Below are 27,204 nucleotides of genomic sequence, written 5' to 3'. Positions count from 1 at the left end.
TGTGGAAATGTAATCTCATATATTCACTTAAACTTTATTATTTACAAATTAAATTACACAGCAGCTTTACACAGCATGAGATGGAAAGGAAAGAGAGAAGAGGGGAAGAAGCTGGCTCCTGAGATTCTTGGCCACCTCCAACTCCTCTTGTGCGTATAGCAAAGTCTTCAGTGCTGCCTCCACCCCAGTTCCTAGGTCAGGCTTTGGGGCACAGATTTAAGTTGGGTTCTGGCTCTGATAGCCCCAGAGTCACCAGGGCTCCCACTAGCAGCTTCTTCACAGGCGTTGGGGGTGAATGTGAGGGCATCAGCTGCGGGGAGAAAGGTTAATGCCACATGGTATGATGTTCTGCCCTTTTCCCTACCCTATCAGGCCCTAGGACTCACTTTGTCTAGGCGATGGCAACAAATGAGGCCGCTGGAATTCAGGTAGAAGGTGGAATAGGCATCATAGGTCCTGGTGAAAAGAGAGAGAAAGCGTGCTGAGGGGGATGACTGGTTCCAAAATTTAATTCAAGCATTTGTGTAAAATAGTAGTTTCAAATTTTGGTACATACCAGATTATCTGGGGAACTTCTGAAATCCTGATAATTACCTTGTACCCTATGCCAATAAAATCAGAATGTCCAGGGCCTCACTGGTGTTGCAATGGGTTAAGTCTCAGCACTATGAAGCTATTGGCAGCCACTGAAGCATGAGTTCAATCCCTGGCCAGGGAGCTAACCCACATGGCCCAGCAGACCTCTCCTGACTCGCCCACTGCTCCCCTCAGCTGTGTATTTCAGTCAGTCTGCCTGTTCTGTTCCCCACTCTGTCTCTGGTGGATCCTCTCATCCCCTGTACCTCTGGCCTACACTCCAGCTCTTGTATGCATAAATAAATAAATCTTTAAAAAATAAATGAAAATAAATAAAATCAGTGTCTAGCACCAATTTTTTAAGATTCTTAGGTGATTCCACTGCGTAGCAAAGCTTGGGCCCACTGATTTGGGTTAAGACTACAAATAGCTTTTTGTGGGCTTGTTTTGGCGTAGACGAACTGGGGTGTAGTCTAGAGATGTGGAGGATGAGAGGATTCACCAGAGACAGAGTGGGCAGCAGTATAGGCAGATCTACTGAAATATACTGCCAAGAGGAACAGTGGGCGAGACTGGAGAGGTCTGCTGTACCATATATGGGTTAACCACCTGGCTAGGGATCGAACTCAGGCAACAGTGTTGATAGCACTGAGACAACCCCTCGGCCACCAGGGAGGCCCTACCAATAGTTTCTCTTGAGAGAATGCTGGTTTACATCTTTATATTTTAAGATTTTATTTTTTTTGTAGAACTGGTGTGTAGGCCAGAGTTGCAGGGAGTGAGAGGATTCACCAGACAGAGTGGGGAACAGAACATGCAGATCTACTGAAATACACTGCTGAGGGGAGCAGCGGGTGAGACAGGAGAGTTCTGCTGCGCCGTATGTGGGTTAGCTCCCTGGCTGGGGATCAAACTCAGGCCAACGCAGTGGGCCTTCACAGTAGTAGTGCTGAGACTTAACCCCTAGACCACAGGGAGGTTTCTTATAGTTCTATTCTGTGCCAGAAATTTACCAGGTACCACTTTACCTGCAGTGGTGAGTCTCAACTTATGAGATAGGGATTTTCTTTTTTTTTTTTTTTTTAAAGAGGCTATGTACTGTGGGCCAGAAATTTCACCAGAGCCAGAGCAGGGAGTAGAGCAGGCAGAAGGACCGAAGTACACTGCTGAGGGGAGCAGCGGGCGGCCTGCGCGCCATGTGGGACCCTCCTCCGGTGGCTGGGGAGCAGTCGGGGATCGAACTTAGAGATAGGGATTTTCATTTTGTTCAGTAATCTTTTGAATACCTACATTATGCCAGGTAATAATATACATGAAAAAACTGAGTTCAGAGGCTTATGTACTCAAATCCCTATTTGTTACATTAAAATTGACTAAAGTGATCCCTGCCCTCAAGGATCTATACAGTTAAAGGCAGGATAGATCAAGGGTTGGGAAAACATAAGATTCCTGAAAGGGTAAGATTTAAAAACTACTGTGAGTCCTTTCCCACCTCTTTCTTACCTGTAAAGCTCTTCCTTGTCACGCTTGTAGAAACGCAGGAAAAGCATGTGAATGGGCAGCCCCACGAGCCGCCAGCGGGCTTGTAAGCTCCAATTCTCAGGGTGGCGGGTCAGCTGTAGAACATCCAATCGAAGCTGTGCAAAATAGTTCCAGGCTAGGAAGCGGCAGAGGGTCAGCGACAAAATGTACCATGTCCGGCCCCTGTGAAGAAAAGGGTGGGAAAGGAATCTCATGATAGCAGAATAGGAAAACCAAACTGGCTCTGTCCAAGGAACAGAAGGCTGTGAGAAGCAGCCTAAGACCTTTTCTGTAAGTGCACAAGACCAGATACATAGCAATGGGTGCGTTTCCTCCCCCAGGCCCTACCATGGCTGGATTCTCACTTGGTTCGTATGTTCAGGATCTCATTGATGAACTCCACATCTGATGAGTAGAGACTGTAGTCGTGAGAGTGAAGGAAGATATTGGGAAGCTAGATGGAAGAAGAGGGTGTCAGCTCAGAGGGAGTGAAAATCCCTCAGTTTCTATTTTTGGTGCCTCTTTATTCTTGTCTGATTGTCTCATCCCATGTTTAACTTCCCTTAACTATAACTCTAGGAGGCGCATCTATGCCTTGGGAAATGCTTATGGTTTGGCTTCATGGTTCCAAGAAAATCCAGTTGACTAACCCTCTACATCCCTTCCTACTGCAGACAAAGGTGACTTCGAAGAGACATACCTCATGTCTTAGTCTCTCATACATGACGGCCAGGTGCTCCTCCATACTTGGATCTCCTGATGGAGTGGCAGGGGAAGAGTGGGCAGTCCCAGGGGCTTGGAAAGGTATCAAAGCCCCAGGGTAGGGCCAGGGAGGTCCCTCAAATAGACTCCTAAGCCCATCCAGGCAGCCACTATGCAACTCAGGTCCTGGTCCCTCCTCCCCCTTTCCTGGAGGGAGAACGACCCATGGTGAGCTGAGGGCCTGCACCGGAGGGAGAGGTGGTGGGGAAGCTCTGGGAAGCAGCCAGGTACGAGGGTGTGAGGGTGAGGGAGACCAGAGAAGAGAAGGTGGAGAAGTGGTGGTGGTGGAGTGAGGCCAAAGGGGTGGGAATGGTAGAGCCCGTGGAGAAAGCTGGTCCTAAGGAGGAAGAACAAAAGGTGAAAAAGAATTAAGCTGCCCAATGCCCCTTGATCCAAGCTCCATTCATGAGCATGCTTCCTTCCAACCCCACCTGCTGCTCCTGACAGGAGAGATGGAATTACTACAAAATGGGATGGAGTCACCTACATCTCTACTAAAAACAGGAGGAAGCTGTTCCCTGTGACAGTTACAAGTACCTTCCAAAACACAGCAAAATACCTTTTCATTTGCTTAAGGGTCCAACACTGGGGCAATTCCACCTCCTATATGGCAAGAATTGTAAGAATATATACTTGAAAAATGAGATGAGTAACAGGTTGTATGGCCCTGTGGATGAAACGATACAGCCTGCACCACATCTCCACGATTGAGTGAGGTGGATGTTGCACAGCCAAACATCCACCTGGAACTGGAGACTTTTGCGTTCCAATTCTATCCTGTAACCTTAGGCAATCTCACTCCCTGTGCCTGTTTCCTATAAATGTTCTCCTATAAAGGAGAACGATGAAGCCACACTGAGTTATGAGGATTGGATGAGACAATAAACGTAAATAAAACGGTGCGACCTATAAAGTAATATATAAATGGAAGCTATTATTTCAGGCCCCTGTTATGACAGGAATAAGCCCAGGAGACTATTAATGACCGGACTTCATTGCCCCTGGTTTTCCGACGTTGCAGCTGTGACAAGGGGAGATGATCACCAGTCTGGCCTGACTCGAGTCCCTCTGCTCCCAAGGAAACCCCCCGCCCCGGGGGTCGTAGTCCCGGGAGGGCGGGCGGGTCGCGCGGGTACCTCGGTCCCCGATGGAGTCCCCGAGGCGCCGTCTCCGCCGGGGGCGTGGCCATCTTGCCCGCCCGGGCACCGGGGCCCGAACCGGGTCTACCCGAACCCGCTTTCCTGCCGGGACCGCTATCCGGGTGCAAACTGCGCAGGCTGCAGAGCGCGGCCCGCAGGTCTGTCTGGTCGGGACCAGGAAACTGGGGCGGCGCCGCGGTCGGGCTGCGAACCTCTGGCCTCTGCCCTTCAAATCACCTCCAGGCACAGGTAACCGCGGAGACTCAACCAAGCGTGAACGCGCCCCGTGGCCCCGACTTCCACCCCAGGCTCGGGAGAACTGACGTCGCGTGAGCGCCAGGGCGGTGGCGCCGCGCCCCCACCCCGAGACCCAGGCCCCTCCGCTCGCCGCCCGCCCGGCTCAGGTGGGAAGGGGCGGTGGGAGGCCACTGCGCCTGCGCGGAACGGGCGCGCGCTCCGCCCCACACGCCGGCTCTGAGGAGGGTCTCTCCCCGCCCCCTCCGCTCTCACCTGGGGGTGAGCCTGGTAGGCGCGGAGGCAGGGGCCGAGACGCCTGGCCGCCCCCCGACTGGGCCGGTACATGATCTTCCGGGAGTGGGGGAGGGCGCCTCCCGAGTCCGGCCTCCGGCCTCCTCACAGGGTGAGCGCGCCCCGGAGCCGGCTTCTTGAAGGGGAAAGGGGGGGGGCCAGGGGCTGAGGGCAGGGAAACGGAGATGTTGCGCGCTTGCGCACTGAGGGTTCCACGGAGGCGGTGAGGCGCTCGGTCTGCAGGGAGTGCGCCTGCGCGCGCGTGGACGCTGCCTGCCGCAGAGCGCTTGCGCAGCAAATTAGCGGGCCCGTAGTATGGCTCGCTCCACCTGTGGCGCCTGCGCAGAAAGCTGGGCGACAGTGTGGGCGCAGTGGGTGCAACGTGAGGGAAGTGGGATTGAAATAATGACAATCCAGTTTTTCAATAACTCGTGATAAAAATAAATACTTTTATTGGTCTGCTTAAAAATAAAATACAAATGATTTGGCACCAGTGAGCCTGTCAAATGAATGAATGAGTGAATGAATATCCATTATGAGGGCTGGCTTTATCTAGGTGCTGTAGTGAGAGAAAAATAATACTGACTTTGAAGGTGTGAGACGAGACCGTGGTCACCAAGGCCTAGTGCTGCGACGTTCCTGCAAATTTCGAATGAACCTTGCGTTGAACATGTCGCCACTCACTGTCCAGGACTGGGCAGATGCAGCCTGAGCCTGGGCCTGAGCCTGGGCCTGTGTCTGGGTTTGGGCCTGTGGAGGAACTGTATGTATGGGTTCCTCTCCAGACCCGTCCTGTGACAAGACCTGCTCCTCACTGGAACACCTGGTAGTTGGGAGGGAGATGGAGAATAGGTTTTAGGGGTACTAAAGTGACAATTATATCACAGACTCTTTAAGGCCTGTCCAGCTCCTGTGTAGAGGAGGACCCAAGGCCTATGAGGCTAGAGCCATTAGTGTTATGTCCCTATTTGAAACCCTTCCAAGAGCACCAAAGGGAAGCAAGAGTTGAACCTATGGGGAAAGAGGGTTGTAGATGTTAGGATTTGTGGGAGGAGCTGGTGTCCAGTTGAGAGAGTGAGGACTGGCAGGAGTGAGTAGCTGAGGGTGATGTTAGGAAAGGAGTCAGAGATGGTGGAAGGCTCTTAGAAGAGGGGCTCAGACCTCACCTATTCTCTCTTTCCTGTTCCCCCTGCTTCAATTCTTGATTGCCTGTGGAAATATCAGGCATGTGCGTGGGAGCACTGGCGAGGTAGTGAATATGGCCTACTTGATTTGGGTGTAAGGAGGGATGAATACTTACCTGTACTGGGGAATGAGGAATTCAACCCCCCGTGGCGGCTGTAGCAGCAGCTTTGGGCTACCAGCCCTGGGGGAGTCCCCCTGTAGGAGAAATGGGAGATGATGGGGAAGAGGCCACAGGATGAAAGATGAGTGGGTATGGAGAGGAGGAACAAAAAGGAATAGCACAGGAACAAAAAGAAAGGGCAATTATTGTTGCTATGGGGCTTCAATTTCAATCTAAATTATGTCCCACTAAAGGGAAGCTCATTTTATACCCCAAGATTTTCTGGAGCAGTCCTGATTTGTTGCTTTACTTCTAGTGGAAGCAGTGGTTTAAACATAAGGTTAAGTGTGATCCAAATCATGTCATAAAAACAGACTCACAAGGGAGGCCGAAAGAATCTGTTGCACCAGGTGCCCTGATGTTTGGTTTGGAAAACACAGCTACTGTAATGACAGGATACCTCAGACCAGAGAGAAATAGGGAGTGGTGAGGCTGAATTTAGGAGGAAAAGGAAAGATTTTGAAGCAGAGGTGACAGATCGTTGGGCTCTGAACAGAGGTAAGATTGTCTTGAGAGAGGCCTAAGGGTTTAGTGGAGCAGACAGCAGGAAATTAGTGGGAGGAATCCAGGGAATGAGTAGGGGATTATTATTGGGTGGTGAGGCAATGAATGGATCCCAGAGATGTTGATATTCCTTAACATCTTGGCAAGGACTGGCTTGGGGTAAAGATAGAAGTCACTGAGGAGAGCTTGTGGCTTCTGGAGGGAATGGGGAGCAGCAGACACAGGAGCAATAGAGAGGGATCCAGTGACAGAATCTGCAGGAGAAGATCCAGAAATGAATATGGGAATAGACACACCAGAGCCGGCAAGGGAAGCTCTGAGCTTGCTGGAAGATCTGAAGATCCCAGACGTGAGGAAAGTGAGGGGGATAGAGGTCTTAAAATCCCAGGAAAATAAGGAGTGACGCATAGACGAGGCTGAGACAAAGTTTTTTTGTTTGTTTTTCATTGAAAATTTCAATTTAAAAAACACAAAAGAATTCACACTTGATTCAGACAACACTGGAGAGAAGAATGAGAAAGGGTGTTGGGAGAGAGGGAGATCCTGCTCCCAAGGATTTGGGGGGAACACTTGGGGAACCTGATCTACCACACACTCAGAAGGTGGGGAGGGGAAAGGATGTTCTATCCAAGGTTTGGAACAGGGAAGAAGGTTCTTACCATGGAGGGAAGAAAAAAGGAAGGTGAGAGGAGGTGTACCCCCATCTCAAAACAATCTCACAAGACAGGAATCTATCAGTATCTAGCCACTGGGGGAGTGATGGTGAGAGGGTATTCCAGGAGTTAATAGATCCTTGAGATTCAGGCTTATCTTCTGAAACCTGGCTAGGGTACTTAGCTGGGATCTACTGCCAAGAGACAGACATCCTCACAGAATCTGGATCTGGGGGAAGAGGTGTCTTTAGAAGGGAGATGAGTCTTTTAGAACCCCAAAACAGACACCAGCTTAGGGGCTCCCTGACAAATACAGAAAACATGGAAATGAAGAGTTTGGCAATGTTGACTGGATCCCTTTGGGGAGCTGGTAAGTCCCTGTCCTACCTAACTGGACTGCTCTGAAGCAGAGCTCATTGGCTGGCATGGGCAGACTGAAAGGTTAAGTATAGTAGGCAGCACAAAGCAGTACTGGAGCTACCAGTAGACACTAGAGGGAATACGGTATATATTCCATGGACAAGACTCCTTAAAAGGTCAGCCTAGTAGAGGAGGCCCTGGGACTTTCCATGGTGTTCTAGAGTCTGACAGCAAGCAAGTGTGTGCTTCTCTGGGTAAACAGAATGAGCTGCTCAAGGGGTTTAGCAGCGAATTGGGCTGTCTGTGGAAGTGTTCAGAGCCCAAGTTAAGAGATAAGGGGGAGCTTTCTACGGTGGGAAAAGCTACAAAGTAGTAGGCCATCTGGGATCCTGACCACCCAGTTGTCCAAGAAAAGGGAAGGGGGAAATCCTATGGGTTCTGTCAGGTTCCACTGGATCCTGGGGATAAAGAGTGGGTCTGGGGTTCTCAGGGAGCGGGGTCTCTGCACACCCAGTTCTCCCAAGGAGCTGGGGGTTAGCTGTCTATCAGTATCGACTTTCATCAGAGCGTGGAAGGGAGCTATGGAGTGATGGCATGGACAGGAGAAAGGGAGAGGGAAAATGGGGGAAGAGAGAAAAACAGAAGTCAGGTGAAGAGAAAGCCAGGAAGACAAATAAAGGAGACACCCGCTCTGCCTGCTGGGATGGGCTCCTGCCACTCAAGGCACTGACCTGGAGCCAGGAGCTCCCCCAATTGTGTCCGAGGCACTGCCCATTCCCAGTGTATTAAAGCATGATCTCCTCAACCTTAGAGGCTCAGTTCCCTCCTCAATGTATTGTTCCTCCTATGCTTCTTCCCAATCCACTTTAAACTACAGTCCCTAAACTCCATATAAAATCCTACCTGCTCTTTTATTGTATTTCCAAAACACTCCCCAAAATATTTTCCAATATATTCTTTGAAGATTTTCAGACTCTCTAGTCCTCCTGTCCTATTGCTTCACCTTGCTAAAGGGTTCAAATTGTCCCCTGCCATTTCTAATACCTTCTGACAGTCTTGAGGCTCCCTAACCCTCCAGCTGCTATTACCTGGTGCGGCGACGTTGTGCTGGGCTGCCTCCAGGGTCGGTAGCCAGCAGAAGGCGGGCAGTGGGGTGAGGGGGGCAGAGGCGCAGGGACCGCAGCAGCTCTTGCTCTGGCACAAAGGGGCGGAGAGGACCCCGTTCTGGAGAGTTCCCCAGGCTGCTGGAGCGAGGGGGTGGGTGAGCTGCAGGTGTTGCACGGCGGGGGGCCCTGTTTAGGGGCCAAGGAGGCTCCACAGCTACCTTCAGGACTTGGGGAAAAGAGAATATAGAGCAAGACAGAAGAAAATGGAGAGGGAAGAGTCAACAGCAAAAATCAGGGTAGAGGGCCTCCCCTGGTGGCGCAGCAGTTGAGCGCTGGGCTGCGAAGCTGCCTGCAGCCTCGGCAGCACCGGTTCGATCCCCAGCCACCAGCGAGGGTCCCACATGGTGTGACAGACTTCTCCTGCTGCGCCTGCTGCTCCCCTCAGCAGTGTATTTCGTCAGTCTGCCTGTTCTGTTCCCCGCTCTGGCTCTAGTGAATTCTCTCACCCTCCCACGCTTCTGACTGTACCCAGTGCTTGTATAAATAAATAAATAAATCTTAAAAAAAATATATATCAGGGTAGAAAAAAGAGAAATCAGAGCCTTGAGAGAGAACAGCCCCTTCCCCTGGGTTAAAGCCCCTCCCCCCCCCAGGCCCAGACACCCATGCAGCCCTCTTACATTCTCGGTCACTGGAAGAGTATGGCTTAATGTCGCCTTCTGCTCTTTTGGGTGGGAGTTTCCTTGCTGGAGCTGGCAGTGGAAGGGACACAGGCAAGGTCAGCATCAGAGGAGACACACTTTGCACACCCTCCCCTCCCAGCCACTCCCCCCATGACCCCAGCCTCTGCTTCTTGACATTACAGCTCCTCCTGGGGAAGGAGAGTTCAGCTCCATCGCAGAAGCAGCTCTGTGGCAATGCCATCATACCAGGAGGGAATCTGGGGGGAATGCTGGTGCACTTTTGAGCAGAGCCAGAAGGAGCAGGCTGAATGCAGAGTCAGGGGGAAAGCTCCAGGGGGAGACTCTGGGCCTGGGAAATGCAGGAGAAGGGCAGCCAAGGCAGGTGAGCTCTTACTGTCAGTGGGTGCTGTCAGGGCCCCTAGGATGCTGGGGCAGTGGAATGGTCCCAGCCGGGCCAATGAGGACCCCAGATCTCTCTAGATGAGACGGACAAAGCCCTTGGTTAATCAGGAATTGCTTTGAAGAGGTCAGGGGAGGTTGGGTTTGGGCCTCTCCATAAGTGTAAAGATGGGAGATTTAAGTTTTCATAGGGGGAAAAAAGGAAAAAAACAAGACCTCTGTAAAGGGAGTTACAGTAAGGGGGAAGCTAACAGATTGCCTAAGCTCAGCCTCCTACCCCCTCACTTCTCTACATGCTCCCTCTTCCTTTCCTGCAAGAGGTTCTCCATCATGTGTGGCAAATTAGAGACTTCTCAGGAGATCCATTTAAGCTTTACCCCTCCCCGGCAGGCCTGAGTGCTCAGTTTCCTTGCTGACCATCCCTCATTCTTACAACCTGTAGGTCAGCAGGAACTTTGGGAAACCAAAGGGAGCCGTGCATGTGAAATGCCTCTCAGTGTCTGACACTGGTCGAAGCTGATAACTGGTAACAGACCTTTCTTTGAGTCTCATCTTTTCTCATCAAGGAGATAAGAACTAGCTACAGAGCCAGCTCAGGAAAGGTGCCTTTCTGTACAAGCAGGCACTGCACTGCAGCCAGCAGAAGGCTTGCTTCTCCTTTGGGAGGCAATGGAGAAGAGGAAGGAGTGGGGCTCAGATTAGCAGAGAGCCTGTGTGCGTGAGGATGGACACAGGATGGAATGGGGAACCTGGGCAGCATTTCAGTAGTTCCGGTTTGCTTTCTCTACATCAATTTCATTATTTAGTTGGAAATATTAAAAATTCTGAGTGTTATCTTCTAAAACAAGTATTTAAGCTTTGGACCATTTGTGTCACTATTCTCTGGACTGGAAATGGAAGAGCTGACTGCACTTGCCTTCCCCTCACTGACAGAAAACTGAGGGGTTTACAAAGTGACTCCGGCCTACTTTGATGGACCTGAAAGCAACAAGAGGCTCCATCAACATTAATCATCAAACAGGCTCCCCTTGCTTAGTTAAAACTTAGTTGACATGTATCAAGTGCACCGAGCTCCCCTGAGGACAAAGGCTAATGGGCAATAAGTGCTAGAGACTTGGGTGGCTTTAGAATTCTCCAATATGGCCCACATATCACACTGAGCTGGATCTGGTCTCCAGAGTAACTAGCCATCACGTCACTACAGTCCACCCATCCAATCAGCTTTACCAGGGGGCGTAGGATCGACTGCAGCAGCGCGAGAATGTCGAGTTGCCCTCAGAGAGGGAGCAGAGGGCCCTGTGAGGAAGGAAGCGGTGGTGCCCCTGAGTGAGGGGGCCAATGGGAGAAAGAATCCACCTCTTTCCTTCCCCTCACCCCAGCTACTTGACCAACATACACAAGGTGAAAAAACTTACGATGTTGATGGGCAAAGAAGCCTTCAAAGATCACAAAGTTGTTCACCTATAATATGAAACAAGCAAAATACAGTTGTTCATTCTGCTACTCAGAACATGTGGGTATAGAATCCTATGCTAGATAACCTATAGTGAACAGAATAGAATGAAAGTCAGCCTTCCTTGTTGACAGACTTAGTAAAAAATTCAGACCTTGGCAATCTGATCTTAAGGTTGATAAGGAATTGTAACAGACCTTGAATAGTCAAAATTCTGAAAAAGAAGGAAAAGGATACACACATTTCTTGATTTCAAAACTTACTACAAAGCTATAGTAATCAAAATGGTATGGTGAGGCCTAAGGATAGATACATAGGCCAATGGTATGAAGCAAATCTATCAATAGAAATAAACTCATGTATCTATGGTCAATTGATTTGCAACACTGCATGGTCAAAGAACCGTTGTACTTAGACAACTGAATATCCACATACAAGATAATGAATTTGTACCACTAACCCATTTCATAGAGAAAATCACTAAAAATCGATCAAAGTTCTAATGTAAGAGCTAAAATAGAAACTCTTAGAAGAAAACATAAGGGCAAAATCTTTATGACCTTAGATTAGGCAATGATTTCTTTAAAATTACAACAGGGCCTCCCTGGTAGCACAAGGGGTTAAGACACAACCTATGAAGGTGTCCGCAGACACTGCAGCACGAGTTCAAATCCCCAGCTGGCCAGGGAACAACACACATGGCACAGCAGACCTCTCCTGATTCGCCCGCTGCTCCCCTCAGCAGTGTATTTCAGTCAATCTGCCTGTTCTGTTCCCCACTCTGTCTCTAATGAATCCTCTCATCCCTGCCCCCCCCCGCCTGTACTCCAGCTCTTGCATGCATAAATAAATATTTAATAAAAAATAAAATTACACCAAAACACAAGCAATGAAAGGAAAAAAAATAAACTGAACTTCATCAAAAGTAAAAACTTTTGTACTTCAGAAGACACCACTGAGAAAATGAAAAGAAACCCACAAAACAGTAGAAAGTATTTTCAAATCATACATCTGATGACTGTTGTATCTAAAATATATAAAGAACTCTTCCAACTCATGGGTAGAGAACACAATTTAAAAATGGACACTGAACTTGAATAAACATTTCTTAAAAGTTGACATACAAATGTCCATAAGCATTTAAAATTATGCTCAACACCATGAGTCATTAGGGAAACGCAAATCAAAACTAGAAGACATGCTACTTCATGCCTGTTAAGATAGCTATCAAGAAATTGAAGCCTCACTGCTGGGGGGAGGTGAAAAACACTGCAGTGACTGTGGCAAAATAGCATGTCAGTTCCTCAAAAAGTGGCCTGAGGGCCTCCCCGGTGGTGCAGCGGTTGAGCGCTGGGTTGCGAAGCTGCCCGCGGCCTCTGCGGAGCCGGTTCGATCCCCGGCTGCTTCCCGGCCACCGGAGGAGGGTCCCATATGGCACGCAGACCTCTCCTGCTACCCGCTGTTCCCCTCAGCAGTGTACTTTGGTCCTTCTGCCTGTTCTGTTCCTTGCTCTGGCTCTGGTGAATTCTCTCACCCTCCCGCGCTTCTGACTGTACCCAGTGCATGTATAAACAAAACAAACAAACAAATAAACAAATAAATAAAACATGCCTCTATTAAAAAAAAAAAAATGTGGCCTGAGTTCGATTCCCCGCCATGGAGCTAACCCACATGGTGCAGCAGACCTCTCCTGTTTCACCCGCTGCTCCCCTCAGCCGTATGTTTCAGTAGATCTGCCTGTTCTGCTCCCCACTGTGTCTCTGGTGAATCCTCTTGCCTCCCCATCCCCTCACTCCTGCACCTCTGACCTACATCCCAGTTCTAGTATTCATAAATAAATAAAACTTAAAAAATATCTTGCACATGAATGCTTATAGCATATTACTCCTAACAGTCAAAAAACAGAAACCATCAAATATCAGTTGATAAATGGACTAAAATGTGGTATAGCCACATAATGGAACATTATCCTACCATAAAAAGGAATGAGATCTGGTAACGTACTACAAACTGGATGAACCCTGTGAAAACATTATGCTAAGTAAAAGCCAAACACAAAGACTGTTTATCATGATTCCATTTATATAAAATGTCCAGAATAAGCTACTTCACAGAGAGATTAGTGGTTAACAGGGGCTGGGGAAAGAGGAATTGATTATTTAATAATCCCTGGAGGGCCTCCCTGGTGGCGCAGCGGTTGAGCACTGGGTTGCGAAGCTGCCCGCAGCCTCTGCAGCGCCGGTTCTATTCCCGGCTGCTCCCGGCCACCGGAGGAGGGTCCTACATGGCATGCAGACCTCTCCTGCCGCCCGCTGCTCCCCTCAGCAGTGTACCTCGGTCCTTCTGCCTGCTCTGCTCCCCGCTCTGGCTCTGGTGAATTCTCTCACCCTCCCGCACTTCTGACTGTACCCAGTGATTGTATAAATAAATAATTTAAAAAAAAAAAATAATAATCCCTGGTGGCCTAGGGGTTAAGGCTCAGTGCTATCACTGCTACAGCCTGAGTTCGATCCCTGGGGAGGGAGCTAACCCACATAGGGGCAGCAGGCCTCTTCTGTCGTGCCCACTGTTCCCCCTGGCAGTGTATTTCAGTAAATTGGCCTGTAGTGCTCCCTACTCGGTCTCTGGTGAATCCTCTCACCCCCAACACCTCTGGCCTATACCCCAGTTCTTCCACACATACACACACAAAAAATCCTGACTCAACTTTTAAGTTCTCTCAGGCTCCAGGGTAATGGAGACATAATGGACAGAATGACAGGGAAAGCAAGACACCCCAAACCAACAAAACCAAAATCAAAACCAAAACCTCAAAACAAAACACCTTCATGAGGCCAAATGGCTTAATTCTACAAATAATAAGGAAAAGTTAGATTTTTTCCCCCCATCAAATCTAAGATTTAAGTAGCAGCTATCGGGGAAAGATATGCTGGAGGACAGAAGGCCACTTCCATAATCGAGTTATTGATCATTTGAGAGTGATTTTATTTTATTATCACATTCAATTTGGCCTGCCCAACAATCCTTGGAGTTACTATTTTAAAAGTGAAAGTCTGCAAAGTTAAACAGTTTAATAGCAGCCATCTTAGCTTGTGTAGGAGTAAATCACTGGTGGGGCGTGGGAGGATAGAAAGGGATGGGTCAATATAACCAAGACTGGACAGATGGGGGAAAGTAACAGAAAAGCAGGGGGTGGGGAAAGAGGGAAACAGCAAGATAAGTTAAAGAAAATACAAGACGTGAATCCTTATCAAGACAAAGATCTTTGATTTTGATCACTTATCATTTACGTGAATTTTGAATTTTGTATTAAACTTTTTTCATGGAGGGAGGGAGGAAAGACGTGAAGACCTACTTGCCAAAAGTGAAGTAGCTATAAGCGGCTAGATGGGCCTCAAGCTCCAGACAATCTTGCTCTCTCTTTTTTTTTTTTTAAAGATTTTCGATTTATTTTTGTGTAGAAGAACTGGGGTGTAGGGCAGAGGTGTGGGGGGCGGGGGGAGGTGAGAGGATTTACCAGAGACAGTGGGGAGCAGAACAGGCCGATATATTGAAATACACTGCTGAGGGGAGCAGGCGAGATAGGAGAGGTTTGCTGCACCCTGTGGGTTAGCTCCCTGGTGGGATTGGGGATCAAACTCAGGCCATAGTACCAGAGAGGCCCTCAAACCCCAGAATCTTGATTCTAGCTGCAGCCAGGTATACTGTGTAGCCATGAAGAGGGGGCTTTGGTTCAAATGTGAACTCTATACTTTTTAACAGTGTGGACTTGGTCAAATGACTAATCTAATCTGTATAAACCCCAAATGGGGTCAAAAATAGCACAGACCTCTGGGCCTCCCTGGTGCAGGGGTTGAAGTCTCAGTACTATCAAGCTACCACCAGCCACAGCAGCATGAGTTTGATCCCTAGCCAGGGAGCTACCCACATGGAGCAGACCTCTCCTATCTCACCCGCTGCTCCCCTCAGCAGTGTAGTTCAGTTGATCCGCCTATTCTGCTTCCCACTCTGTCTCTGGTAAATCCTCTTTCCCCCTACAGCTCTGGACTACACCCCAGTTCTTGTATGCATAAATAAAATCTTAAAAAAAAAAAAGCATTGATCTAACATTTAAAAGAAAGCATAGACCTTAAAGAGATGTGAGAGGACCCACTGAGATAATGCATACATACTACAGAGAACTCATGAAACAGTCAATTTTATTTTCACTACACTGCTCTGCTATTACAAGTTCCCTGGGTAACACGTTTGATGCTGAATACTGTGCTCCTTCCACTACTCTTGCCATCTAAATGGAAACATACCCGTGGAGAACAGGCTAAGGAGAACCTGCCATAATGTCTCCTCACCCACCCTCATCCCCCAACAAGCACAGGCCAGCAGTCAGCCACACCTAACTGCTTGCAGTGCCCAGAAAGGTAGGTAGTGTTTTCCTGTCTTTGCTCATGCTGGTTCCTCCACATGAAAGGCATTCTGGCCCGCCCACTCAGTCCCCAGACACTTCTCAAGACGAAACATAAGACAAGGCTTTCTTTACCCCACATCCTTATGCCTCCTCTGTAATCACATCAATCAAATCATGTTACAATGGAGTCACATCCCTGCTCCTCCCCAAGGCTAACATGTCACCCCAATCCCAACCCTTCCTGCCCACTCACAGACACCGTTTCAGCAGTTCTCCCCACATTCTCTGACATGGTTTTCTCTCAACTGAGTCTTATGCGTTAGATCTTCCAGTGGAAAGAATGAACCCTGGCTTGATCCACTTCCCCCTCTACTTGTGCTCTATTTCTTGGTTCCTCTTCAAACTGCATTTAAGAGAGACCTATTCTTACTATGTCCAGTTCTTGGCTTCTCATTTCCCTAAACACATTCATTATCAGGTTTCCACCTGCCACTGCACCAAAATCACTGTCAGGACCCGCAGGCATGTAAACCCAGCAGTCACTTCCCAGACTTCCTCTCACCTCAATGATAGCAGCGTTTGACTCAGTAACCATTCCTTCATCCGTGAAACACTTTCTCCACTGGCTTTCCAGGTCACCTTGTAAATTTTCATCTATTTCACCAGTAACTCCTTAGCTGCACTTCTACCTCTCCTCCTCGATCTCTTAAAAGAGTGTCCACTGGTTCAAGTGCCTGAGCCAACTTCTCTATAGTCACTCCCTGGTGATATCCTCACTGCTTTCGATACTGCACGCATGCTGAAAACTCCCCATCCAAACCTTTTGTCTCAACTCCCAAAGAAGTACCCAGCTAGCCACTCAACACTCAACACAGACTTATCACAGACCTCTCCAATTAACATAATCAAAGTGGATTCCTACTATTTCCCCCAAAACTGCTCCACTTACCATCAGAGTTAATGCAACACTGTCCTTCTCACTGCTCACGCCAACAACTCTGGGGCTTTCTTAACTACCTCTTCCCCACATATAACCTATCAGGAAATTTTAATTGCTTTAACTTCAAAATATTTAAAATTTGGCTACTCCTTACCACCCCTGCTGCTACCATCTTGGTCTGAGTCACACCATCTTTCACGGGGATTGTTGCTTCCTAACTGGACTACTTACTTCTGCCTTGCTCTGCTACTTCTATTCTCAACAAAGTGGTTTGATTAAATGTAAATCAGATCATATCACCCCACTGCTCAAATGCCTGTGATAGCTCTGCTTTTTTCTTTCTTTCTTTTTTTTTAAAGATTTATTTTTATTTATTTATACAAACACTGTGTATAGTCAGAAGCGTGGGAGGGTGAGAGAATTCACCAGAGCCAGAGCGGGGAGCAGAGCAGGCAGAAGGACCCAAGTACACTGCTGAGGGGAGCAGCGGGCGGCAGGAGAGGTCTGCGCGCCATGTGGGACCCTCCTTCGGTGGCCGGGGAGCAGCCGGAGATCGAACCGGTGCTACAGAGGCTGCGGGCAGCTTCACAACCCAGCGCTCAACCACTGTGCCACCGGGGAGGCCCAGCTCTGCTTTTTTCACTTAGAGTAAAAGTCAAAGTCTTTGCCTGTTAGGCCTGAAATGCCTTTCTTCTTTGTCACTGCTGTGACTGACCTCATCTACCACTGCCCCACCCCCACCTCATGCTGCTCTAGGCACATCAGACAGTTCACTCAAGCAGGCGCCCTCTCCCCTCACGGCCTGTGCACTAGCCATTCTCTCTGCCTAGGATGCTCTCCTCCCAGGTATAGTCGATTCTCGCTCTCACCTGTAAGTTATTGCTCAATAACACTTTCTCAGTGAGGCCTTCCATGCTTATCCCACTAAAAGTTGCAATCCCACACACTCCCATCCCACCGCGGCACTCCCAGGCTTGTTCTCATTTTTCAGAGCACTTATCATGATCAACCATAGCATATAATTGTTAATTATGTTGGCTCCCCAATTAGAACATAAGCCCAACAATAGGCTTTTATCTGTCTTGTTGAATAAATATTCCTAGTGCCCAGAGAACAGTGTCAGGTGCTCAATAAATATTTGTTGAATGACTAGCAGCATTAGTTAACATTATATTACATTTTTTAACAAACCACCTTCCTATTTTAAACCAAAGCTCCCTGAGGTCAGGGATTGTATATTATTCTGGGCTTTTATTTTATTTTTTTTAAAGATTTATTTATTTATTCAAGAACTGGTGTACAGGCCAGATGTGCGGGAGGGTGAGAGAATTCACCAGAGGCTGATAGGCAGACTGACCGAAATACACTGCTGAAGGGAGCATCGGGTGAGCAGAAGTCTACCGCGCCATGTGGGTATGTCCCTGGCAGGCCGGGATCGAGCCTGCACTGCAGAGGCTGAGGACAGCTTCACAGCGCAGCGCTCAACCTGCTGTGCCACCAGGGAGGCCCCTATTCTGGGCTTTTAAACGTTGATTGATTACAGAGTGGCCTATGCAAGGAAGTGAGCTGGCTATATTCAGTGCACAAACATTATCAGGTGTACAAAATACATGAAGACTCAAAATAGATGAATGAAAGATGAAAAGATGATGAAAGATGATGAAAGATGATACCATAAATGAAAGAGAGCTTAGGAAAATCACACATAATGGGGAATATGGAGTCCTTGGAAGGTACCCCTTTTTTGTCCCCAGATAATAAATTTGATGGGGTCACTCAGCAAGGCTACACCCTCTGAAATCTCTAACCTGCGGAACTGTGGTCTCTAGGTTGTAGTGTTTATTCAGGAACTTCAGTAGCTTCTGTGAGGGCCGGTCAATGGCTAGTTGGTGTGGTTCAACTCGCTCCTTCTGCAGGGAACAGGAGACTCAGGGTAGGAGATGTGGAGAGAGCATGCCAAGAGAAACCCGTGAGCCTGGGGAGGGAATGGGAGGATATGGGACCATGGGGGCTGGAGGGTGGGATGCATGGACTCTGGAAGGTTTTAGGGAAAAGGGTCTTTGATCTCATTTTGGACAGACTGATGAAGAGATAAGTGATACCTGCAACATATGCTGGAAGAGTTCTCGCCCATGGCCATGGCGTTGAAGTGATTCATGGATGTAAAAGTCTAGGATGCACAATGGTTCTACCTCATTGTGAGCCTCCCGGTCATCCTAACAAGTGAAGAACAACAAATACCTTTGAGGACCCAGACACGTTGCCACCTCCAGCCAATCTCCACGCAATCTTCTTGTTCTCAGGAACCAAGGCACAGGAATTCAATTTCTCGTAACACTTACCAGTACAAAGAGTTTCTTGTATCCAACTTTGAGGAAGCCAACAATGGCTCCTTTTCCAGCCCTGTAGGATGGGGAAAATGAACCAGCTGGAAATGGTAGGTCGAAAAGAGAGAGCAGGGCTGGGGGAGAGAGGAATTAAGTACAACAGAAGAGCATCTGGCACTCACGGTCGCGCTGAAGTGTCTTTGAGCACATACATGACGTGGCGGTTACTCTGCATCCTCGACGCACTAGTGATGGGAGCAGGAAGATGCTGGGCCTGCCAGAGAGGAGAAGACAGACTTTCTGCAGGTCCCTTCCAAAAGACACAGGCCTCCTTATCTTGTCCCCAGAGAGGCCTCCCCTTTACTCCATCTAAAGACTCCACAGTACCTTAGCAGAAGCCTTGCCCAGTTCGTCTACAATAGTCATGATTTGCTGCTGCAGATCAATACTATAAAAAGAAAGGAGATAAAAAGTCAGGTGCTGAATTAGAGGGTCGCTAGGCAAAGACCCCCTGGAAACCTGAGCCCCAATCCAAATCTAGGTTCAGGACTTAAGGCTCTGTGACTTTACCTTGGTGTCCTCCTCTCTGGTTTCCACCCCACCCCCGGGACCCAACCTGAAGCCGCACCTCCTGTCAGCCTGGTACACTCCCGCCTCCCTAGAGATTCTTATGGGGAGTCAGGACGGTCCGGGCAACCACATCCTTTGGTTGGGACCACATACTGGGCCTGGAGGTGAATGGTCACAGATCCAAACACGTATCAACCCCACTGGGTCTGAGGTGAAGGGTCACCAAAAGGGCGAGCCAGGACATAAAAAGGAGCGGCCGCTAGAGAGTGAGAAGGGGGCGTGGTGCCTGGGCCAGGTTTCCAGAGGAACCAGGGGAGAAGGGCCGTGGGGCAGGTTTGAGATGTCACCGGGCCGGCGTTGTGGTTCCGGGTCGGCGGGCTGGGGGCCGCAGGTGCTGGTCCAGCACCGTGATCCGCTCCGGGAGCAGCGCGTCCACATCGAACGGGAACTCCATGGCCCATTGTGCGCGGCCGGACCCGCCCCGCGAGGCGTCACTTCCGCCCCGCCCTTCGGAGTCTTCTTTTCCGCGCCCTCAGCCCAATGCCCGCCCCTAGTGGGGGTGCCCCCCTATCCCTTTTCTCCCACCCAGCACCCTAGCAGGCGGCCCTGGAGACCCGTCTCCAAGCCAGAGCAGCTGTCCTTCAGCAAGGCCACGCCCCGCGTCTCCATCCCCAGTGGCAGTGAGTGCCATAGCAACGCATTTTTCCCTAGGCCTAGTCTCATTCTCCAACCCTTTAGCCCTTAACTGGGGGGTGGCGAGGTTGAGTGGGAACACTGCCTGGGCACGGGGCCCATGAAGGAGAGCGGGACAGAATGCACGCTGCTCATTTCAGGTGGCTCTGGTCCCAACCTTCAGTGGTGGGGTTGGCTCAAGCCTGACCACCTGTCTCCCACATGCTCCCCCCAGAGGAATGGCATTCATCTGAAACAGCAGAGACACAGGAGATACAGTTTATTGTAGAAAAGTGGACTTGGCAGAAGTCTGAAACAGCAACAGAACGTTCGGCCCATCTATTTACAATATGCAGGGGTTGGGGTTTCCCATGTACATTTGTACTGTCCTCCCTTGGCCTCAGATGTATTTATCGCCTTCACCAGCCATCATTTCCTTTCTCTGGCCCTAGGCCTGCCACTGCCCACAAAACAGCTACAACTTTTCAGGGTGAAATCTCATCATGAAATTCCTCGGCATGATCTCATAACCCCTTGGGCTCCCTTCCCACTCAACAGCTCCTCCTACAGAGCACTCTGGGGGCCTGCCTGCTCAGTGGAGGACAGAGCACTCTGGGGGCCCTCCTGCTCAGTGGAGGAGGCTTCAGCTGGGGTTGTGAGGGGCACTTGGGGCATTGACTCAGGTGGGGGGCCACTCTCTTCTTTGAGATGACCCTGATAGAGCCGGCGAAGGCGGGCCAGCTCTCTCTCTGGTGGCTGTTTCCAGCTGTACCATGGGTACCAGGGATCACCTGAAACCAGGGTGGGGGCTGGCGGAGTAGCACTGACAGCTCCATGAGAGGTGCTGAAGTCAAGGTCCCGAGGTTCAACCTGGGGAATGTGGTAACTGAGGAAACCTAGAGGATTAAAAAAAAAAAAAAAAAAAAAGCAATTGTGGGATGGGAGTGGCAGGAGAGGGTAATTCAGATTAACACAGACAGTGAAGAAAGTGACCTACAATGGGAGGGAGAGCCCACTCACTGAGTACATTAATGCATGCAGTACAATGCACCAAATCACCTGGCCAAGTGGGGGAAGTGTGGGCTGACAAGCCTGGGCTCTTGCCTGCCAAGTCACACTGCCCAGCACCAGACCTAAGGAGCTGCATCTGCTCTAGTGGAGGGGTACCTTTTCCTAAATTGTGAAAAGAGATCACCAGGACCTAATACACAGATTCTCCTATGACTTCGCTATGGCACTGGGACTAATAGGTGTAAAACAAGAGGGGAGAGAAAGGAGAGAGGAGGAATAAGGGGAAGGGTAATAGTAAGGTGAGAGACAGGAGAGGGAACAGGACAGTGGAATGACGACAGAAGAGACTCAGAAGAACATGGTGTGTGCTAGGGTGCTATCTTCTCAGATATCCACCCCCTTCAACCCTAATTCACCTCCTTTATGCCTAACAAAAGTGCCCTGTGGCCATCTCATGCTTACCATGATCCCTGGCTTTCTGGATGGCCTGGGTCAACTTCTTGTGCTGCTTCATACAGACCCCTATGTGAGGAAAAAAAATAACTCAGTGCTGGTTCCATAAAGCACAGTAACTAAAGAACACAACTGCTTCTACATAGTGATAAAGAGCTGGGAGGCCTCCCTAGTAGCACAAGGGGTTAAGCACAGCACTAGGAAGCAATTCACAGCTACTGCAGCATGAGTTCGGTCCCCGGCCATTGGGGGGTGACCCACATGGCGCAGCAGACCTCTCCTGACTTGCCTGCCTATTCTGCTCCCCACTCTGTCTCAGGTGAATCCTCTCACACGCCCCACCCACCTCTGGCCTGTACCCCAGTTCTTATATGCATAAACAAATAAATCTTTAAGAAAAAAAAAAAAGAGCTGGATTTAGAAGACCTGACTCTACCTAATGATCCTAGTCCCTTGATGCTCCGTGGGCCTGTTTCCTCATCTGCCTCATGGGAAGTCTCCCCTCTCTCTGTCCCTGAGAGCTAAGCTGAAGACATAGGAGTGTCTAGCCACTATGTGGCCACTATAGAGAAGTCATTTAATGGTACAGGCTCCAAGACAGGGAGATCACAAATGAAAGCGCAAGTATGGTTAATTAAAGGGTTGAGTCTAACAATCCAGAGAAAGATTCAATAAAGAAGAGAGGATTTCAGATCTGGGAAGGGCCATCTGAAAGAGACTGGTCCCTTTCACAGCTAGACTTATAAATTCCACTGGCCCTGCTGCCACCCACAAATGGGGGATTCAGATGATTCTTTGCCAGTGTGTCTTGCTTTAGAGGAGGGGTTGGCTAGATTTTCTGTGTAACACCGTATGTTAGGTTGTGTGGGTCCTACAGTCTCTGTCTCAACCACTAAACTTTGCTACTATATAGCCTGGAAGTGATTGTAGATAATATGAAAACACACAGACACAGCAGTGAGTCAGAACTGGCCTGGGATCACAGGTAAGAAATAGATGTAATTCTGAATTTGTTAAGCTTACAAAACCAAACCTGAGAAACTCAACTGCAATGTTAATTGGCATGATCGCCAATTTATGAGCAGGACTTTTGGAAAAGTGAAGAAACCATATAGAAAGGCAAGAGTCACCACCATTTATCTTTTTTTTTTTAATTTTTTTTTTGTTTGTTTGTTTTTATAGAGGCATGTTATTTATTTATTTATTTGTTTGTTTTGTTTATACATGCACTGGGTATAATCAGAAGGACGGGAGGGTGAGAGAATTCACCAGAGCCAGAGCAGGGAGCAGAACAGGCAGAAGGACCGAAGTACACTGCTGAGGGGAGCAGCGGGCGGCAGGACAGGTCTGCGCGCTATGTGGGACCCTCCTCCGGTGGCAGGGGAGCAACTGGGGATAGAACCGGCGCCGCAGAGGCCGCGGGCAGCTTTGCAACCCAGCGCTCAACCGCTGCGCCACCGGGGAGGCCCACCACCATTTATCTTTTTTTTTTTGTTTTTGCTTTTTTTTGTTTTTATACAAGCACTGGGTACAGTCAGAAGCGCGGGAGGGTGAGAGAATTCACCAGAGCCAGAGCGGGGAGCAGAGCAGGCAGAAGGACCGAAGCACACTGCTGAGGGGAGCAGCGGGCAGCAGGAGAGGTCTGCGCACCATGTGGGACCCTCCTCCGGTGGCCGGGGAGCAGCCGGGGATCGAACCGGCGCCACAGAGGCTGCAGGCAGCTTCGCAACCCAGCGCTCAACCGCTGCGCCACGGGGGAGACCCACCACCATTTATCTTTTAAGAATTACATTTCAGTAGTTTGTTTACATTGATACTTGCCTGTATCTTTTATCCACATGTAATTGTTTTAGTCTGTGAAGATCTCCATGAAACCAAAAATTCCAAAAGAGCTCAATCACGCTTTTTATGCCCTAAGTAGGAGCCACCCAACAAATACCCTTGGTCTGACTAAATAAACAAGTGCTGGTCTGTTGGTGGTAGGAAACTGGGCTGACCTGTGTAAGGAGCATGGAAGATGATGCCTGTGTGGGCGCAGACAAACTGTTCCAAGAGCTTCACATTCTGTGGAGGAGAGTGGTGGAGAACATGAGAGAACGGGGAGATAAAGACCCTTAGAGACTGAAAGTCCACCATCCATCCCTACCCACCCACAAGGTGACCTGCCCCCTTGAGGTGCTGCAGCTGCTACCTGCCTTCATGTCCCAAATTAGAGCCATCATTTCACTGAAGACATTTTCGAAAACTCCGCAAGTTTTTCCCATTTCCTTGCCTTCCAACTACCATACATGCACATCCTACGTTCTGTCACTAAGACTCATAGAACTCTCTTCTACAGGGGTCCTTTGTGCAAAAAAAATGGGGACATTCAATTGGCAATCACTGAAATCACAGAAAATGCAGCACATGTTGTATTGAACATGTATAAATGATTAACGTATAAACAAACAGCATGCTATATACAATACATTGACATTTATCAAGATTAATTTTACAGGGCTGCCCCGGTGGCACAAGGGATTAAGTCTTAGCAATATCAAGCTATCACCAACATGCAACATGAGTTCAATCCCCGGCCAGGGAGCTGACCCACATGGCGCAGACCTCTCTCGTGTCACCCACTGCTCCCCTTAATAATGTATTTCAGAAGACATGTCTGGTCTGCCCCTCACTCTGTCTCTGGTGAATCCTCTCCCCCACCCCCTACCCCACACACCTCTGACTTACACCACGGTTCTTGTATGCATAACTAAATAAAAATAAATCTTAAAAAAAAAAAGATAAATTTTACAATTTTAATTACCCACCAGGCTAATCACAGGAGGTCAGATTCCCAAGGTAAAAGCAGGCACACTTGGGGAATGGGGTGGTAGGGAGAATGATCTGCACTATTCAATTTGTAATCTTTCTCTCTCTCCTAGTTATGCAAGTGATTGTAGACTATACAATTGGTTATGTCTTTTTATGACCAATCATACGCAGTTGAAATTGAGAAGCTGTCCACTAGAACTCTCTACAACTTGTGTCAGAAGGCGCTGGAGAGCAATCAGACACCCCAGCTGCTCACACACAAATGCCCTCCAGGTTCCCTGATGACTACTCATTCAGCTTCTACTCTTAACACCTTCACTACAAGCTCAGAAAAGCACGATCCCATTATCACCTTTAAAAGGTTTTTGAGCCCCCCGCCCTGGTGGCTCAAGGGGTTAAGCACAGCAATGTGAAGTTATCCTCAGCCTCTGCAGCCAGGGAGCTACCCACATTGCGCAGCAGACCTCTCTGGATTCGCCCACTGCTCCCCTCAGCAATGTTATTTCAGTCAATGCGCCTGCTCTGCTCCCCACTGTGTCTCTGTTGAATCCTCTCACTCTTTGCACCTCTGGCCTACACCCCAGTTGTTTTATGGATAAGTAAATAAAAATAAATCTTTAAAAAAAAAAAAGGCTGACAAGACAAATGTTACTACATTACTAGAAAGTCAGTACAAAACAGATTATGGGAGTGCTGGGATATGAAGAGTAGGGCACCCACAGTCACGTCTTTAGCACTGCAATGAGCTTCTAAATCATTATCCTAGAGAACAAGATCCTCCTTACCCTAAAGTCAACATGCAACTTGTGATCCCGGCAGATGGGGCAGGGGTTCCCAGCAACTTTATCTTTACGCTGTAAAGAGAAGAAGCTGGAGGTGAAAATGTTCAAGGACTATCAGAAAAAAGTGTTGCTGCTCTGTCACTATGGCCTCCACCCCCACTTCACATCCCATCTATGTGTCACCCTCAGAAACTCACAATACATGACTTTCGAGTCCGTTGTGGGGGTACTCCACCTTTGTGGTTGCGACGGTAGTCAGCCCAGACAGGACGAGAACCATAGCGGCTCTGGTATTCTGAAAGACCACACAAGTTATTTGTTGGTGAAGGCATCTGTGTCCACTAATTTCAGACCCCACTGTCACCTCCCTTTCCCATTTAAAGTACCTTCTGACTCCAGATATTTCCAGGGTTCATCCTTATAAGGGGAAATGGGAAGTGAAGGCAAAGACTCTTCCTCAGGGGGGGCTTTGGAACAAAGATTCCGGTGGGGAACCTATAAAGGAAAAAGGGAAAATGAAAGAATGCATTTAAGGAAGGGGCATGACTGTTTTTGCTGCCCACACCTTGGGTAGAAGGGGAACACACACCCATTAGTTAACAGAACATCAGGAATATAATAGAAGGTAGTATTTTTGCTGGGATTAAATCAACATTATCAACAGTCACTCCCTCTCTCCAACCAGATCCTGAAACAGAAGCTAATGTTAGGAAACAATTAGGATAGGCGACTTGGGTGCCATCTGTAAGGTAAATGGTTTTCAGGCTTTTCTGCCCTCCCACCATAAGGAGTGCCCTGCCTGATGGGGCACCTGCAGTTGTTATATTGTTGCAAGCTGCCTTCCTTACTTCTGTGGGCCATGGGAGGTGTATTGAGATAGTCACCAAGAGAAGATGAAGCAGGAGAGGCAGGAGAGAGACCCGGCAAAGAAGCCAGAGAAGCCCAGAGTGAAGTCCTGCCGGGGGCTTGGGGGCCTACTGGCCTCCTGGCCCTTCTGCCTGCCATGTACCTGGTTGCTGCGATGCATGTAAAGCTCAATAAAAAGCCTGAGAAAGCCACAGAGGGCTCCAAGACTCTCCTTTACCCGTCTGCTGGATCATAGATAACCTGCTCAGTGCCCAGCCTGCCCCTACATCATCTTATTAGAGAAGACAACTTAAAACTTGACACATATAAAGTTTTTCTGCCTTTTTTCTGATGAATTTAATCTGCGGAGGAAAAGGAAGAAAGGTTGTGTAGCTTCTTGGAAGATGTCGGGGCAAAGAAGGAATGTATAGGACAGGTGAGTCTCTAACCCATTCTTAAATCAGAGTTGCCCAGCCTTATAAAACGTTTAAGATCAACATTCCACAGGGAAGAACAAACTTGAGTCCTAACGCTAGCTTTAAAGCCACCTTGCCTATTATTAACTCTGTGGTGGCCCCTGTCGCCACTCTGCAGTCCCACTTTAGGGAGTGGCAGCTGGGCAAGCCTTCCTATCTCACCCTGCCCTGCCAAGAACCTGCCCTGCCCTACCCTACCAAGAACCTCCAGGGTGGTGAGTACGTGAGGCTGGAGGGAAACTTCAATCCAAATGACTGAGTTAAGCTCTCATGTATGCTCTAGTAACAAAGTGATTTTGTGAGACAGAGTTGAGAAAACTGGTCCCCAGGCCGTGAGAATGTATCCTGGCTTTACTGGGAAAGAGCAGAACTGGTAGAACCCCCCCGGGCACTCAAGGACAGCACAGATTTAGAAACTGCTTGCATTGTTAAGGGTTGGTTATGCATGAACAAGGGGTCCTGTCCTTCATCTACGTATTTAGCCAAGATGTTAACTTGGAAAGAGGATGACATCTAACCCTGGGTCAGGCTGAGAAAATGGGCACAGGATCGAGAAGGGAGGGTGGTGGAAGCAACGTTTTGACTAAACCGCCGAGGCATAAACACTAGGGAAGGTCTCCGCTCCTGGAGTCTCACCACTGAGCGACGACCTAGAGAAGGTGTAACTAAATTGGGGTTGTGCAAAATGTGCTCCAAGGAGTTACCTGAACTCCGTAGGCACCTCTGAAGGGCGAAAGAACAGGCAGGCGCCTCAGCAGCACATTCAAGACGGAGGCCGCCATCTTGACGCACGCCCAAAGAGGTTTGGTCGGAAGCGCAATCGCGCATGCTCCGGGAAACAGCCGCGGGTAGGGCCTGGGACGAGCCCGCAGTGCGGACGAC

At 48.9% G+C, this 27,204-nt stretch overlaps 3 protein-coding genes across 7 annotated transcripts; all 3 read right to left on the bottom strand.

Annotated features, from left to right (window-relative positions):
• Positions 1–12: 12 nt before the first annotated feature.
• CUNH6orf136 (chromosome unknown C6orf136 homolog) lies at positions 13–4,717 on the bottom strand. Its single transcript, XM_037519318.1, has 6 exons — positions 4,509–4,717; positions 2,798–3,196; positions 2,463–2,551; positions 2,080–2,280; positions 387–456; positions 13–310 (listed from the first exon to the last, which is right to left on the bottom strand). The coding sequence occupies exons 1-6, from the start codon at positions 4,578–4,580 to the stop codon at positions 197–199; spliced, it is 945 nt and encodes a 314-aa protein (XP_037375215.1). The 5' UTR covers positions 4,581–4,717; the 3' UTR covers positions 13–196.
• Positions 4,718–4,960: 243 nt separating this feature from the next.
• On the bottom strand, positions 4,961–19,738 carry ATAT1 (alpha tubulin acetyltransferase 1). 5 transcript variants are annotated; one of them, XM_037519312.2, is made up of 13 exons: positions 19,619–19,738; positions 19,089–19,149; positions 18,884–18,975; positions 18,717–18,777; positions 18,477–18,590; positions 18,183–18,284; positions 10,992–11,037; positions 10,804–10,872; positions 9,175–9,246; positions 8,477–8,720; positions 5,827–5,906; positions 5,693–5,735; positions 4,961–5,349 (listed from the first exon to the last, which is right to left on the bottom strand). In XM_037519312.2, exons 1-13 carry the CDS (start codon positions 19,723–19,725, stop codon positions 5,139–5,141), a joined length of 1,302 nt encoding a protein of 433 aa, XP_037375209.1. In that variant the 5' UTR covers positions 19,726–19,738; the 3' UTR covers positions 4,961–5,138. The 5 variants fall into 5 exon arrangements, with proteins under 5 accessions (XP_037375209.1, XP_037375210.1, XP_037375211.1 ...); XM_037519313.2 differs by lacking the exon at positions 10,804–10,872; XM_037519314.2 differs by lacking the exons at positions 4,961–5,349; positions 5,693–5,735; positions 5,827–5,906 and adding an exon at positions 6,103–7,967.
• A 451-nt stretch (positions 19,739–20,189) lies between these two features.
• Positions 20,190–27,194, bottom strand: MRPS18B (mitochondrial ribosomal protein S18B). The gene is made up of 7 exons (XM_037519311.2): positions 27,027–27,194; positions 25,387–25,495; positions 25,198–25,295; positions 25,004–25,072; positions 23,405–23,471; positions 21,417–21,476; positions 20,190–20,839 (listed from the first exon to the last, which is right to left on the bottom strand). Exons 1-7 carry the CDS (start codon positions 27,102–27,104, stop codon positions 20,508–20,510), a joined length of 813 nt encoding a protein of 270 aa, XP_037375208.1. The 5' UTR covers positions 27,105–27,194; the 3' UTR covers positions 20,190–20,507.
• Between the last annotated feature and the right edge of the window lie 10 nt (positions 27,195–27,204).

Source organism: Talpa occidentalis, unplaced genomic scaffold (assembly GCF_014898055.3).
Source record: "Talpa occidentalis isolate TD23 unplaced genomic scaffold, MPIMG_talOcc4v2.1 talOcc4.2, whole genome shotgun sequence".
Classification (NCBI taxonomy): domain Eukaryota; kingdom Metazoa; phylum Chordata; class Mammalia; order Eulipotyphla; family Talpidae; genus Talpa; species Talpa occidentalis.
This window is presented reverse-complemented; position numbering and strand designations above follow the sequence as displayed.